Source organism: Populus alba, chromosome 17 (genome assembly GCF_005239225.2).
Source record: "Populus alba chromosome 17, ASM523922v2, whole genome shotgun sequence".
Taxonomy (NCBI): domain Eukaryota; kingdom Viridiplantae; phylum Streptophyta; class Magnoliopsida; order Malpighiales; family Salicaceae; genus Populus; species Populus alba.
This window is the reverse complement of record NC_133300.1, coordinates 19365789-19383196: the sequence shown is the minus strand read 5'-3', so window position 1 is coordinate 19383196 and position 17408 is coordinate 19365789. Positions and strand designations below refer to the sequence as shown.

The window sequence follows — 17408 nt, the reverse complement described above, 5'->3', positions numbered from 1 at the left end:
GCTCTACATTGCAGGTTTAGTTAACGTTTTGCTCTACGTTGCAGGTTTAGTTAAGTTTTTCTTAACATAATAAAAGATGTGCAGCCAATGATAACCCTAATCAATACAGTTTAACTTGACCAATACGTAACATAGGATATGAGATCAAGATTATCTTGAAAGAAAAGAAAGTAAAAAAATAAATAAATAACAAAGCTCAAAGCCTAATAATCTATTGTCAAATGATAAAATTAAAAAAACAAAATCAAGTTTTTTAAAAAATAACATTGAAAAACAAAACCGAGTCAACTTAGGTTAAATTGACCAACCTACTATCCACAATATGAGATCAAGATAAAAAATTATATATAGTTTTTAAAAGGACCTAGAATAAAAGACTAAAGTTAAATAAAAGAAACGTCGGAAAAAATTTAAGTTAACTTGACTAACCCGCACTTAGGATGAACCCAAATAAAAAAAGTGAAAGAATCATAAAGCTCAAGGTCAATAATAATAAAAAAAAATCAATTTCTTAAAAACAATTCGAGGAAAAAAAAACTGAGTCAACTCATGTTAACTCGATTAACCTTCAATCCAAGATATTAGATCGAAGATAAACTCAAAAAAATAAAAGTTGAACAAATAACAAAGCTCAAGCTCCAATAACCCAATGTCAAATGATAAAAAAAAATAAAAATAGTAAAGGATAAAAAAAAGACCTAACTTAAATTGGGTTAATATTCGAAACCAATGATCTAGATCATGAGAATATGATTATCGTGCAGAATGGTAAACAAAAAAAAAATCACGAAGTAAAATTTTCAATCATAGTTGTTTTTGTGTTTAAAAAAAAACAAATAGTAATCAAAATATTAAGGATCAAATATGATATAAAAACCAATTGAAAAAAATAATTTGGGATTAAATTGAAAAAGAAAAAGAAAATAAAAAATAACAATAAAAAGAATGAGAACTATTATTTGATAAAGAAATTAAATGAAATAAAATGTTGAGAGTTAAAATTAAAAAATAATCAAGAAAATAATAAGAAGACAGAAATCAAAAGAATGAGGATCAAACTTGAATAAAAACAATTAAAGGGAATAAAATGATGAAGGAAAAAAAAAAAAACAAATCAAGAAAAGAGTAAAACACAAAAAAAAAAATCAAAAGAACGAGAATTAAATTGGATACAAAAACTAAATGAAAACAAAATGTCTGATTTTTTTTTAAAAAAAAAACTTCAAAAATATTAAATGCAAAAACAATAAGTAATCAAAAGAATAAGAATTAAAATTGATAGAAATAGAAACTAGAGGACACAATTAATTTTTGGAAAGACTGACATGAATTTTTAAGCTAAAAGAAAGAAAAGAGAGAAGAAAACTAAAAGATAAAAGCTCATTCGAACCCAACCGCATCTTTACCGTGAACACACACCTCGCCAATGCGAAGAGGACAACGCTCCCCTCCAAACATCATTGTAGATGACTGATTTTGGTCATCGGACGACTCTGCATGCGCTAACACATGATTTGCATATGTCAACAATTTTTTTTTTATAATATTTATTTTTTTAAAATTACCAAACAACCCCTAAATCAACCTAAAAAAATTGAGAAAAATACAAAAACCCCCCTTGGAACCATACTTATATTATTTTTATTAAGGAAAAATTATGTCTCTTCATTATTCTTAAGAAATATATATATAAAAAATACTTGAGTGATAAATAGAAGATTCATCACCTTAAGTGAATTACGAAAAAAAGTTTATCTATTCTTAAATAGTATTGGCTGAGAAATTCCTAACCAAGAAAGAATGAGATTTAAAAATAGTTGCAAATATTATTTAAATGATCAATAACTATTATATAGAGAATAAACATGATTTTACATGACAGACATACTCTTTATTTTAATGTTAAATCAAAACATTATTGATGAAGGGATATTAATTATACTGAGAAATTGATTACTGAAGATTAAGTCAAATCACTAATGATTTTTTTTTAATATTTAGGATATCAAGACACGTTGATAGACGATGCACATTTTCTTCAAATATAAATTAATCAATTATTGAATTGATAATAAATTAAAATTTTTAATTTAATTAATTCTATTTAATTATAATTATAATTTATATTTGAGCCAACATATTAAGAACTTAGTATGTCACATATTAAAAACCTTTAGGTAGAAATTAAACTGGGATGAATATGGCTTCATTAAAATATATTTTAGAAGCTAACGACTAAAATATAATTAATACAAGTATTATATTTTTAGACCTAGAAAAATCAAATAAATACTTGATTGAGTTAATTTCTAATTTTTCCTTGAATTAATATATGGATATTATTCAAGAGGCGAATTGATATTTTACTAATTTATAAGGTTTTCAGATTTCTCTATAAATAGCAAGCTATACCTTTCAATTTTTTTATTAGATTGTCAATTAAACAAAAAAATTACATAAATACAAAATTCGAGCTAACAATCTAAGTATAACAATTTCTTTTCTAGTTAGGGATTTAGAAGAACTTTTACTGGTGGTTTGTATAGATTACTGTTGGATGCGAGACAATTGTATAGTTTGTAGTTTGCGATAATGCATCTTTTAAAGAATTATTTAAAGTAAAAAAAAGATCATATCTTAATAAATCCTTAAATAACTTTATATGTCTAACGGGATCTTAAAGACTTTTAAATAATTTTATTTTACTGTTTTTATTACTATGTGTATATTTTTTGAAAAACTCAACAATAAACTCATTTCACCATGGAAAAAAAAAAAGTGTACGGACTAATTTGTTAACACTCGATTTTGTAATGCATAATTGATCAGTTGAAAAGTTGATTTTACCCGGTTAGAAGAAACTTGTTAATTTTTTTTTAGAATACTTGAAGTGTAAATGTTTCTTGCATCAGAGTGTTTTACTGCGAGCTTTTAATTGTTTTTCTTTTGGTAATGTAATTGTAAATAATGTGGTGGTTTTAATTATATTAAAATATTAAAACTGCAGTCCTCTAACTATATATTGATTGGGCTCTACACAGTGCAGACTCGACTAGCTATGCCTATATTAAAGCTATTGAAGTTTCAGAGAAGTAACATGGCTATGATTTGAAGACAAACATTCATCAACTTGAATTAGCTTGTCGGTTAGTCAACGTCTTTGTCCCGCACTGGCCAATCCGCGTAGGCTTCACACGTTGTAGACTTGACAAATCAAGAAAAGATAGAAGACTGGAGAAAAGATAAGATTGTGGGGTTGAGGCAATGTACCCTTCACTTTCATATCCAAAGATCGCAAAAGATCTGATCAAAACTGTGGTGCAATTTTTTATGACTATTTCGTTCTTCGTTTCATCCTATGTTTGGTTTCAAAACTGTGGTGCAATTTTGGCCGTATGAGATGTAGGAACTTCCCGGAGGAGGGAGGGTTTTTAAGCGAGTTATTACTAGGAGAATAAGGCTTGGTTTCATTGCTGTGTAGGAACTTCCCGGATTCCGGCTACAAGCCTATCTACCTACCTTTAACTTGTCCTTGTAGGTGTGAGCTGTGACTTCTGCTTGCAACATATGAATTGTGCTTTCAAATATCTCTTTGTTCATTGTTGTACAATCAAAAGAAAAACCCAAAGTGATAATGCAACATATGGATTGTGCTTTCAAATTTCTTGTACAATCAAAAGAAAAACCCAAAGTGATAATGCAACATCCAAAAGTTCAGCCCACGATCCCTTAAAATGTCATGGCCCTATGTACATAGAAATATAAATTAAAAGTATGTTTGATATTGTGATAGCTATTATGGTTGTAGTTTAAAAAAAAATTATTTTATAAAAAGTATTTTTAGTTGAGGTTGATTTGAAAAAATATATGTTTAGTTAAAATTATAATTGAAATTGAGGTTAAATAAAAAGTAGTTTAATGTGTTTGGTTAAAAAAATGCTTTTCAAATTAAGATTATAAAATAATATATATATATATATATATATATATATATATATATATTGATGGCTTTTAATTTAAATATTATAAATTTAACTACTGTTATTACATCATGAAATAAATAATATTAATATTAAATATTTTTTATTATTTCATTAAACTATATACAATTTCATCACATACAAAATCTACCAAACAAGGACTATATTTTTCATGGTTTCTTAAGCATGCAACAACAAAAACTGAATTTTTTGTTACGTCATTAAATGATCTCCTTCTAATTTTTTGAATAAGACATCTATTTTTTTTTAACTATAAACAGTGTCAAGTGAATAGCATTGTTCACTTCTTGTAGTGAAAAGTGCCTCGGTGAATTAAAGTGCCCCGATGAATTAATTCACCTAGGCACTGGTCACTTTAAGAAGTGAACAGTGCCCCGGTAAATCAATTCACCTGGGCATTAGACGCGGCTGGGTGAGAAGCAGCCGAGAGTTGCTTCTCACAAACCAGCATTTTTAATGGGCACCACGTATACAATAATTCATGTTTTATTATTACCAAATGTATTGTATACAAAGTTTGTTTTAAAAGCAGCTGCAGCTGCGTAAACAAAAAAACACCTAAATTGACCTCGAAATGAAAAGCTTGGGCAAATGTACAACCCTGGAAAACTCATGAGAACTTACTTCAACCTCATAGATGAATTAAGATTCACACAAGTAGTTTAGAGGTGATTTTACTGGCAGGATGTCCATCACCCCCAAAGTAAAATGAACACTACAAAAGAGCTACCGAACCTATCTAACTTCCATTAACAAAGACAACAAGAATACAACAGATTATAGTGTTGAGAAAGCACGATATTTGCAAGGAAAATCTGTAAAATGCTCATTCAGCATAATGGACAGTCATACGAATCTTCCCCTGATGTAACCTCAGAATCTTCTTCCTCTTCATCATAATCAGCAATTCCTAATGGTTGCATTGCGATTCATCTTGGTCAGAGCAGCAGTCCTGCTAGCCATCTGTGATCAGCTGCCTGTAGTGGGAGGAGCAGGCTGCACAGCAGTGGTTGGCGAGTCTTCTTAATCAGAAGAGTACTTTGTGCCTAGCCATCTTCTAGAACGAGATGGTCTAGTTGATTGCGGCGGGGCTGGTGTTTGTGGCATTGCAGCAGGCTATCAACATCAAAGTTGACATTGATTTCCAAAGTCCTTGCAATAGAAGACGGAAGTTAGCTAGGGAAAAGAAGAGGAAGAAGACTGAAAAATCAACACTACTTCTAAAACTAAATCGGTGATTATGCCCTATCAAGTATTAGCCACTAAATCAACTATTACATCCTGAACTTTCTAGGGTCTATTGGAATAATAATTCAATTTGCCTAGAATCCTCAATATCTTATTTGTTAATTGATACCAGAAATATCGCATCGAGCACGGACGGATCATTGTAATTTAGTATATAAATACAATCTTTTATTAAAGTCAAAGAAGATCATATCAGTAATAAATTCATAAATAATTTTAAAATTTTAGACTTCTAAATAATTTTGTTTTACTGTTTTTATTATTGCATGTATATTTTTTAAAAAACTCAACAATAAACTCATTTCACCATGGAAAAAAAAAGTGTATGGACGAATTTGTTACCACTCGATTTTGTAATGCATAATTGATCATTTGAAAAGTTGATTTTACCCGATTAGAAGAAACTTGCTAGTTTTTTTAGAATACTAAAAGTGTAAACGTTTCTTGCACCAGAGTGTTTTACTGCTAGCTTTTAATCGTTTTTCTTTTGGTAATGTAATTGTAAATAATGTGGTGGTTTTAATTATATTAAAATATTAAAACTGCAGTCCTCTAACTATATATTGACTGGGCTCTACACGGTGCAGACTCGACTAGCTATGCCTATATTAAAGCTATTAAAGTTTCAGAGAAGTAACATGGCTATGATTTGAAGACAACATTCATTGAATTAGCTTGTCGGTTAGTAAATGTCTTTGTCCCGCACTGGCCAATCCGCGTAGGCTTCACACGTTGTAGACTTGACAAATCAAGAAAAGATAAAAGACTGAAGAAAAGATAAGATTGTGGGTTTGCTTTTGTATACTCCCCAAAGTCAAGAACGTCCTTTAGGTGCCTCTCCACTAATAAATTATGCAACCAAGAGGCAATGTACCCTTCACTTTCATATCCAAAGATCGCAAAAGATCTTATCAAAACTGTGGTGCAATTTTTTATGACTCTTTCGTTCTTCGTTTCATCCTATGCTTGGTTTCAAAACTGTGGTGCAATTTTGGTCGTGTGAGATGTAGGAACTTCCCGGAGGAGGGAGGGTTATTTATATATTGATGAATTTTAATTTAAATATTATAGATTTAACTACTGTTATTACATCATAAAATAAATAATATTAATATTAAATATTTTTTATTATTCCATTAAACTATATACAATTTCATCACATACAAAATCTACCAAACAAGGATTATATTTTCTATGGTTTCTTAAGTATGCAACAACAAAAACTGAATTTTTTGTTACGTCATTAAACGATCTCCTTCTAATTTTTTGAATAAGACACAAATAAAAAAATATATAATTTTTTTTCACTATGAACAGTACGAAGTGAATAGCATTGTTTACTTCTTGTAGTGAAAAGTGCCTCGGTGAATTAAAGTGCCCCGGTGAATCAATTCACCTGGGCATTAGACGCAACCGCGTGAGAAGCAGCCGAGAGCTACTTCTCACAAATCAGCGTTTTTAACGGGCACCACGTATACAGTAATTCGTGTTTTATTATTAAGAAAACATATTGTTTACACAGTTTGCTTTAAAAGCAGTTGCAGCTGTGTAAACAAACAACACCTAAATTGACCCCGAAATGAAAAGCTTGGGCAAATGTACAACCCTGGAAAACTCATGAGAACTTACTTCAATCTCATAGATGAATTAAGATTCCCACAAGTAGTTTAGAGGTGATTTTACTGGCAAGATGCCCATCCCCCCCAAAGTAAAATGAACACTACAAAAGAGCTACCGAACCTATCTAACTTCCATTAACAAAGACAACAAGAATACAACAGATTATAGTGTTGAGAAAGCACGATATTTGCAAGGAAAATCTGTAAAATGCTCATTCAGCATAATGGACAGTCATACGAATCTTCCCCTGATGTAACCTCAGAATCTTCTTCCTCTTCATCATATTCAGCAATTCCTAATGGTTGCATTGCGATTCATCTTGGTCAGAGCAGCAGTCCTGCTAGCCATCTGTGATCAGCTGCCTGTAGTGGGAGGAGCAGGCTGCACAGCAGTGGTTGGCGAGTCTTCTTAATCAGAAGAGTACTTTGTGCCTAGCCATCTTCTAGAACGAGATGGTCTAGTTGATTGCGGCGGGGCTGGTGTTTGTGGCATTGCAGCAGGCTATCAACATCAAAGTTGACATTGATTTCCAAAGTCCTTGCAATAGATGACAGAAGTTAGCTAGGGAAAAGAAGAGGAAGAAGACTGAAAAATCAACACTACTTCTAAAACTAAATCGGTGATTATTCCCTATCAAGTATTAGCCACTAAATCAACTATTACATCCTGAAACTTTCTAGGGTCTATTGGAATAATAATTCAATTAGCCTAGAATCCTCAATATCTTATTTGTTATTGATACCAGAAATATCGTATCGAGCACAGACGGATCATTGTAATTTAGTATATAAATACAATCTTCTATTAAAGACGCATATCTATCATTTTTTCTAGAATTAAATAACAGTGAACTAAGATGGAACGGGGGACACGTTGTGGTAACGAAATGGGTTTCAATAGAGTAATGGTCTTTATAGTGGCAATTATCTGTCAACTGAATGGGGCTTCCATGCCTATACATATCTCAAGTAAATGAATGCAGACTGTTCTATTCGAAGGCTCAAAAACAGTTGAGAGACAGGCAGAGAGTGAGAGATTATTTAAAATCCTTTGAAAAATTGTTAAACAAGACTAGTGGTTAGCCATCAAACAGTCAGCAATGGATATGATTTGCTCAAGTTTGAAACAATCAATGAACGTGTTGACTGGAGACTTTCTACAAATACATAAACTACATTACCAATTACTTCCATCAACAACCACAATTAGGAAACCAGAAACACAAAAAAAAAAAAAGTTAATCTCGGAAAATTGTATAAAACCCACCTCAAATCCGATTTCTTGAACAAGTCAAATGAGTTTCTAATACATGAAAGTGAAATCAAATCGGTCTTTGTTACATTTCAGCCTGAAAACTAAACTATTACAGCGACCTAAACCCTAATTCCATCCATGCATATGAATGTGCATGAGAGATTGAGGGGAACAGCGAGTGACCTTGGACAGATTTGGTGTGGAGAACTGGACGGCGGGAACTGAGACTAGGGGGGGCCGTTGATGCTGAGGATTGGCGCGAAATTAAGTTAGTTACATGGTGTTGGTGATAGTTGGGCTGGGCCGAGCAATTTTAAAAGGTAGAAAATGGAGCCACCATCAAAGCCTGTGGTCCTTCTCCATGGAAGGCCTTCTTCTATGGTAGATTTGACTAGGAATTTTATTTTATTTTATTATAGCCGGAATATATTTTATTTGAAGATTAAAGGGATTCAGAACTTGAATTTCCTTAACTTTAATTAGTTCACCACCTATCAATTGATGAAAAACACTTTTTAAAATTTAAAAATTTATTTTAAAAGCTTCAATTGAATATTTTTTAGTATGTTTTATTATTTTAATTTACTAATATAAAAAAATTATTTTAATATATTTTGAAATAAAAAAATATTTTGAAAAGCATTTTCTATCATAATTTTAAACACTTTTAAAATCCTGAAACTAAATATCCTTTTCAATTATGTTACTAAAGTGCCCAGCATTCTTTAATCGGGTTTACTATCCAAAATATACTCTCGTTTTTTAACAGAAATCTTGTCCAAAATAACAAAGTTTTATTAAATAAAAATTGATATGGATGACTGTGTGACTGAAATGGGAGATGTCTACTATCAGGGATGAAGTTTTTTCATATTATTTTTTATCCAATAGAAGTTCCATCACGTTTTACATTATAACCTTTTCTTAAATAAAAAACAAAATAAATTAAAGCTTTTCTAAAATGAAATTCAGAATATATCCTCATTAAAACAGGGCAAAGCATGAAACTTGCAGCTAGAACCTTTAGAACATGGATAGGTAATGTGTGGCACACTGAAATCAGTTCCTATTGCGAGCTTTAGATCGTGTGGCTGAAAAATGTTAAAAAATAATATAAATAATATTTTAAAAAATTATTTAATGGTCTAAATTATTTTGTTTAAATAATTATTTAATATTATATTAAAGCTTTTATGCTTAAACAATCACGAGTTTGAATCTTATTATTTTTATTTTTTATTCTAATTAAAATTAATTAATCACATAAAATATATACTAAAAAATAATATAAATCACATTTTAAAATTTTACATAACAATTTAAATTTTTTAAATTAATATACATATAATATATAAATGAGTCATATTCTACAAGAAACAAGCAAGTCACCCGCTTTCATTGTGGGAAAGATCAAAATATATTTCCATGGAAATACAATAAGTTTAGCTCTTCTATCCGTTTGAATTTGAATGGTCTAGTGTGGTTTTGAGGTTTGAAAGATACTCTATATATCAGTGTATGTCTGTACTTGGTAGAATATTCAATTGTGTATAGCGTTTTTAGTTGGGTGATCGTTAGGACTGCCGGTCCAGATTTTGGATGTATTTGCCCCATCTTGAAGTCAGAGCTTAGTTTTTGTTTTGCAAGCACATGCCATTGCACAATTTGGGGTTTGTGATACATACTTCCTGAATATAGTTTGTTAATTATAAATTAAGATGACTTGATGTTTCTTAATTATAAATTGAAGTTACATGAGAAAGAAAGAAAAAGCTGGTAAACTAATCAAGAATTAATTAACTTGTGTAAATGCAAGAACTCACCTGATGTGTGTTGGCTTCATTACAAACTTCTTGAATATAGTCCCTGCATATAAGATGACTTGATGTTTGTCCGTTATAGATCGAGGGCAGTTTTTTGGAAATATTTTTCTAAGCTACATGAGAAGAAAGACAAAGCTGTCAGACTACCTAAAGGTGATTGTGTAATTTAAGAATTCACCTGATGTGCTGGGGATTTACTGAAACTGCATTCGTATAAAAGTTTTTCATTAGAAAAGAAATGCTCGGAATTTATGATTCGGAAGGAGCTTTTATGCAATCTGGAAAAAACATGTGCATATCTCTTGGAGCTTTCTATTTTTTTTTTTTTTGATTAACGTGGATGTTCGGGCCAGCTTGCGCGCACCACGGCCCACTGAACATCCTGCAAGCCCAGTGAGCAGGTAAGACACCGCGGGGGTGACAGGCATACCACACAGGGATGACCCAATAGAGACAGAAAGGGAACAAACTCTCCAGCCCCACTCCCACTGAGACTCGAACCGAAATTTAAAAAAAAAAAAGCTGCCCCAACAATCACTGAGCCACAACCTGGTGGTTGGAGCTTTCTATTTTGTTCAAGCGGAGTGTGAGCTTGGGAAGGGATGGAAGAGAATATTTTTGTGGGCACGGGTTCATTAATAAAAGTGTACAGAGATGTGATGCTGACATATGGAATGCATATGTATATTATACCTTAGCTTATTTTATGCACTTACAAACTTTTTTATTTGAGTCCCACTGTTACAGAAATATGAAGTGGCATGCTGCATCCCATGTTTATATATGGTGGTGTTTCATCTGTAATTAAAGGTTTAGTTTTAGGTACTGTTAATTGTTATGTTTTTCTAGAATGTTTTAATGTTATACTGTTGCATTTAGGAATCATGAATTCATGATATTTTGTTAAATCATTTGAGTTGGTTATAGCTGATGGTGTGCTTTTTGATGTTTGCAATGTTTTTATACATGGTTGGCTGTGTTTGTGCAGTGAATCTGAAATGGTTCTTGATTTATCAATAAAGTCTAAAAAAATGCATATATATTTCGGGTTAGGGTTAGGTCAATACTCATTGATTTTCAATTAAATATACCTTCGGGTTAGGTTAATATCATCGATTTTAAATTAAATTATCATCTTTATATACGAGTTCTTAAAACATGCTTTAATTAATATGTCCCCCTTTTTTCTTTTTTTTTTTTGTGCACGGGTCTTTAATTTATAGAAAAATCATGGAAGACTAATGTATAAAAAAAATCATGAGGTGCCGCAAACATGACACTAAAATAAGAATGTGCGAGCAACAGGTACTGATTTACTATGCAGAAATGAAACCATAAATTAACTTAACGATGTAAAACTTGAGAGGCAGAGAAATTGAATCTGCTGGAGTAATATTATCATTGATCTCTTCATGTATTTATACAAGCAGGATTTCAGACTTTCCTTTCTATTAGGATTCAATTACTACATTGTAGGTTATCTTTAGGCATTACAATAGGAAAGTAAAAATATAATTGAGATCAATTATTCATGAAGCAACCTCAGCCAATAACCATAAGAGAAAACACAGATATGTGTGTGTATCTAAAATATTGAATTGAAAGAGAGCTTACTACTGCTATAGGAGAAATTACCTTCATTTTTAGTATATTATAATCTCAGGGATATGAGCTATCTTAGGCCAGTCCTCTCCTCTCCCTCTCTTACACCTCTTCTCTAATTTTGGACAATTTTCAATTATCAATGAGCTGAGGTTGCTGAGACTCTGCACCCCATCTGGTAAAGACACCAAATTAGGGCAACCCCCAATCGTCAAGCGTGCAAGAGACGTGAGATGTCCAATTTGATTTGGCAAAGAAGCCAATCTCTTGCAGTTCAGTATATGTAGAGATCGGAGAGAAGTGAGATGTTTGATATTCTCTGGCAATGAATTCAGCTCTGGACATCCATGAAGCAACAAATCCTCAAGTGCCGTCAAATGTTGCACTCCCTCAGATAGAGATGTGAATTTATCACAATTTCTAATAAATAACTTACGAAGAGAAGATAAGCCACATAACCCATTCATTGACAAAGAATTTAATCTTCCACAATCATGTATGTCTAAAACCTCCAAGGAATTGAGGTTACGAAGACCTTCCTCTGGCAAGCTTTTAAGCTTATAACACCACTGAATCTTCAAGCTTTTAAGAGCAGTAAGGTTATCTAATACCCTATTTGACAAAGACTTCAGATCTGGCATCCCATCAATTTCTAAGCTTTCAAGAAGGGTATGATTTTGCAAAAACCCATCAGGAAGCTCCCTCACTTTTGGAATCTGTCCTGTATAAAGGGAGGTGATAGAAGTGAGATTCCTAACTGACATGAGCCACGAAGCATTCACTCCCTCGATGTGTAATGTTTTGACGGAGGGTATAATTGGTATCTCGTTCAACACAGGGCAATAAGCTATCTTCAGTTCTCGAAGGCAAGGAAAAGTACATGCAGCCCATTCCTTTAATCCCTCCATGCACTCAAAAGTCAGCGTCTCCAAAGATGGGAATGGATTTTCCCCATCTCCATATACAATGCTGTCAATACTCTTCACACCAACCAATCCCCATAATTTAAGACTTTTGAGGAACTGGAGGTTCCCCAATGATGGAAGTTGATCACAGTTGGCACATGCTGATAGCTCCATCTCTACCAGATTTGGTAGCGTCATGTTCAAGTTCATCATCCAATTAGGAAATCTTGAACCTCTGTATCCCAATATCCTCAACCTCTTCAATTTTGAAGGAGGTTGAAGCCCATCAAGGACCTCCTCGCTATTTTTCTGAATAACACTCTTTCTTCGTTGTGATGGCGGAAATGACCGAGAGTCAAAAGGGTAAGATCCATTCTCATGCCAAGATAAAGTCAGTGATAAAAGAGCTGTCTTCAACTTCAAATTGGCACTTTTGGCATCTTTTAAATTCTTAACATTCACAAGATCTACGATTCTCAGTTCACCAGCGAGATTATTCAGCCTTTCCAGCTCACTTATGCGACGACCTTTCTCCCCACCCGCAATGAACAGGGTAAGTTTTCGCAGGCATATCAATTGCCCCATTCCAGCAGGCATAAATCGAAGTGAACCACAATCCGTGATGTCAAGATAGACAAGATTTTTCATGTGCTTCATACCTTTTGGTAATTGGATGAGTTTTCTGCAACCTCTCAGATCTAGTGTTTGGAGGTTTTGGAGAGAGGTTGTACTTTCAGGCAGTGTTTTGAACCAGGAGCCTGACACATCTAGATACCTTAGATGTTTCAAATCACAAACTGACTTTGGCAATTTCTTGGCCCAGACATTTCTTAAACTCAGTGCTCGATGTTTTCGACCAGGAATCTGTCCCCATCCTTTCGAAAGATGATCATTCCTCAAAAGAAATGAGCGAAGTGATAGAACCTTGAGAACTTCAGAAGACGAAGCTACTGATTTGTTATAAAAAGCTACATGACGGACAGTTTTAGGAATTTCCACCTCCCTATCGCCTTCTGTTCTCATATAGCATTCTTGTATTGCAATGGATTGTGCGAGATCATGCATAAGATCATGCATTTTACATGTTACGTTGCCGAATCCATCATCATGGACCTCTTGCAGAAATGTCCTTCCCACTAGTTCATTGAATATCCCAAGACCCATAATGTGCAGATCGATTTCATTTCTGCACGAAATAAAGCCATTTGCCATCCATAAAGCAATCAGCTCCTCCCTCATCATCACCTGATCTTTTGGAAATATAGCGCAAAACGCAAAGCATTGCTTCAAATGTGGTGATAGATTAGTGTAACTCAACCTCAAAGCAGGTAAGATCTGGCTTGCTTCTTCTCTTAGATCCCAAATCTCACTTTCTTTTACTTTTTTCCATTCATCTTCACTTTCTTTTCGCCGCATTAGGTTCCCGAGTGCCTTTATAGCTAAAGGAACACCACCACACTTCTTCACTATTGATACTCCAATGGCTTCCAGGTGTGCCCACTCCTCTGTCCTTCTCATCCCAAATGCAAGCCGTTGAAACAAATGCCAGGAATCTTCTTGAGACAATACCCCCATGGGCTGGACTAAAGCTGTTGCCATTCTACGAGCAACCGGCTCATCACGCGTAGTTACTATTACAGCACTACCTTTAGCTCCACACCTTAATACCTCCTTCAATTGACTCCACCAATCAGTGTAATCTTCCCACACATCATCCAGCACAAGCAAAAACTTCTTTCCAGTTAACTTTTGTAGGAGGCGTTGTAGCAAGGGATCCAATTCTTGAAGATCACAAGGGGCACCGTCAATAGGCTCCATGATGGCTCTTGTTAATCTTCTTAAGTCAAAATCAGTAGACACGCACACCCAGATTCTCAAACCGAATTGTTGTATAACCCTTTCTTCATTGTAGACCAATTGAGCAAGTGTTGTTTTCCCGAGTCCCCCCATTCCCCATATAGCATAAATAGGGAGATCGTCGTCATTAGAGAGCAGGATGTTGAGTAGTTCCTCTTTCTCCTTCCGTCTTCCACAAATTTCTGACTCATTCACGAGTGAGTTGGTAAGCCTCCAATCATAGATATCAGCTGCTATATCTCCAGCTCTTGGTGTTAAATCAAACATGTTTTTCTTATTGGCGATGGCATCCAATTTTGCTCTCACATTTTTCAATTTATGCCCCTTTTTCAATCGAAAAAGGAGTGGACCGTGACCAGGAGTAAAGAAGGATCTCAGTCGGTTTTTGGCATCTCTTTGCAGCCGATGCCTTTGAGCTTCAATTTCAAACTCATCCAGCACATCATCAACATCATAAGTTGCATCCTTGAGGAGTCTTAGCCAAATCTCTAAAGCCTTGCTCTTCCATTGCTTCTCCTCTGCGTCCTGGAGCACAGCTTGAACCATTGCGAGGGTGCTTGCGAGATGCTCAAGCTCGGTGTCTAGGCCCCGAGCAAACCTAACCTCTTTGAGAACCAGCAACCTCAACTTCTCCAAGATTGCACTCGCTACAGCAGAAACAACTGCGTCAGCCATAGCTTGTTTCGGAGGGAAAGGAATTGGATGTTGAGAAGTAGAAGTAGAGAAGGTGCACGGAAACTAAAAGCGGGGGAGGTGAGCACGAAATGGGAAGTAAATACTGAGAAGAAAGAGCGGTATGAGATGAGAAATGGAAAGGATGAAAGTGTTTGGTGATGGGATTTTACTTCTGCTATCGATCTCTTTTTATTACTGATTTTAGTGGAAACGTAATACATCGATTATATTTTAAATTATTTTATATGTTGGTATTAAAAATAATTTTTTAAAAATAAAAAATATATATTATTTTAATATATTTATATAAAATTAAAAAATAATAACGACACCACTCCAATAAATGTGGTGGTTCAATTTTATCAAAATATTAAAACTGCAGTCTCTTTAACTATACTGATTAGGCTCCACACGGTGCAGACTTGACTAGCCATGCCTGTCTCTGTCTGTATTAAAGCATTGAAGTTTCTGAGAAGCAACACGCCTGTGTTTTGAAGACAACATTCGTCAACTTGATTTTTCTTTTCTATTGAAGTTTTTGCTTTCTTAAATAACTTATCTATGCAAAAGTCAAAATGTATTTGAAAGAAATAAAAATAATATAATAGTTAAAAAAACAGATGATATGGTACAAAAAAAAAATAGGAGAGAGAAGATATAAAAGAAAAAGAATGAATCAAAACTCTGATGATTAAACATTAAAAATTCATATATATATATATATATATATATATATACACTTTCTTAAATAACTTATCTATGCAAAAGTCAAAATGTATTTGAAAGTAATAAAAATAATATAATAGTTAAAAAAACAGATGATATGGTACAAAAAAAAATAGGAGAGAGAAGATATAAAAAGAAAAGAATGAATCAAAACTCTGATGATTAAACATTAAAAATTCATATATATATATATATATATATATATATATATATCTATTTTTTTTTACCATAATTTAACAAAATATAGGCTACGTACCTTACCGGTTATAATTCTATGAGAGTAACATGGTCCTGCTTGAACTTCTAAGTACGGATTTAAGGATCAAAATCTGACGAGGGAAACTTGAAGTTGATATAATTCATAATTTAACAAATGAATCTAGTAACATAGTTGAGCCTTGAAAAGATTATTAAACAGACTAGTGTTTAAACGAGGAATTTCCACAACTAGATTATAGGAATTTCTACAAATAAAGGCACACCCTAACACGTAAATTTACCTGGAATCTCAAGTTGTTTTATTATAGACCAAAATTAACTATGATTTCGAGTATAATTTACTTTTCTTTTCTCTTTTAAACAAATGAGCATAGCAGTTTATAAGTGGATCCATGCTATGATACCGGTAGCATTCCAAGTTAATTTTTAGAAATAATTATAAAAATCTCTTATAGTTTAATTATGTTTTTATTTAACTTTTTTATATTTTTAAAAGTTACACATTATATCTTATAATTCATAAATTAATAAAAACTGTATCACCCATAGCTTGTTTTTCTAAGGGAAAGGAATTGGATGTTGACAAAGGAAGAAGTGGAAAAGCTTTAAGGATACTAAAAGCACGGGATGCGAGCAAGAAATGGCAAGTAATTATTGAGAAATGGTAAAAGTGAAGGTGTTTGGTGATGGTAATTATATCATGTTTGTTGTTGTGGTAGTGATTATTTTTAAAAAATAATTATTTAAAAATGTATTAAAATAATATTTTTTTATTTTTTAAAATTTATTTTTGATATCAATGTATTAAAAATGATCTAAAAACATAAAAATAAAATCAATTCGAAGAAAAAGAAGAAAATTTTAAAAATTTTAAAAGTGTGGTTGAACCACAAAAAACAAACATTGTTTTCTGCTATATAAATCTCTTTTTAATAGTGACCAGGTAGGTGTTTTGCACTACATTGCCGGTTATATTAAGTTTTTCCTAACATAATAAAAGATATAGAGGCAACGATAACCCTAATCAACACAGGTTAACTTAATCAATACGTGACATAAGATATGAGATCGAGATAACCTTGAGAAAAAGAAAGTGAAAAAAAAAAAACATAACAAAGCTCAAAGCCCTATAATCTAATGTCAAATGATAAAATTAAAATGATAAAAAAGCAGAAATTAAAAAATAAGGATCAAATATAGGCTAATATTTGAAACTAATGATCTAGATCATAAGAATATGATTACCGTGCATGTAATGGCCTGACCCAACTTGCCATATATTGTCCGCTTTGGGCCTTACCGCCCTCACGGTTTTGTTCCTGGTGAAGCGAGCCCATTTCTGAGCCTGACGCCCAAAAACGCGTATAACAAGTTGGTAACCAACACCACTTATAAGGCCAGCAACACACCCCTCACCCGCCGATGTGGGATCTTACAATCCACCCCCCTTAAGGAGCCCGATGACCCCGTCGGCACAA

General features: G+C 33.1%; 1 protein-coding gene across 1 annotated transcript; it reads right to left on the bottom strand.

Annotated features, from left to right (window-relative positions):
* Window positions 1–11328: 11328 nt before the first annotated feature.
* On the bottom strand, window positions 11329–15175 carry LOC140954128 (putative disease resistance protein RGA4). The gene has a single exon (XM_035057365.2). It carries the CDS (start codon window positions 14983–14985, stop codon window positions 11590–11592), a length of 3396 nt encoding a protein of 1131 aa, XP_034913256.1. The 5' UTR covers window positions 14986–15175; the 3' UTR covers window positions 11329–11589.
* Window positions 15176–17408: the final 2233 nt, after the last annotated feature.

Bases quoted from the DNA above. Each gene is read 5' to 3' on its own strand.
- LOC140954128 (XM_035057365.2), bottom strand. From the start codon at position 14,985: ATGGCTGACGCAGTTGTTTCTGCTGTAGCGAGTGCAATCTTGGAGAAG.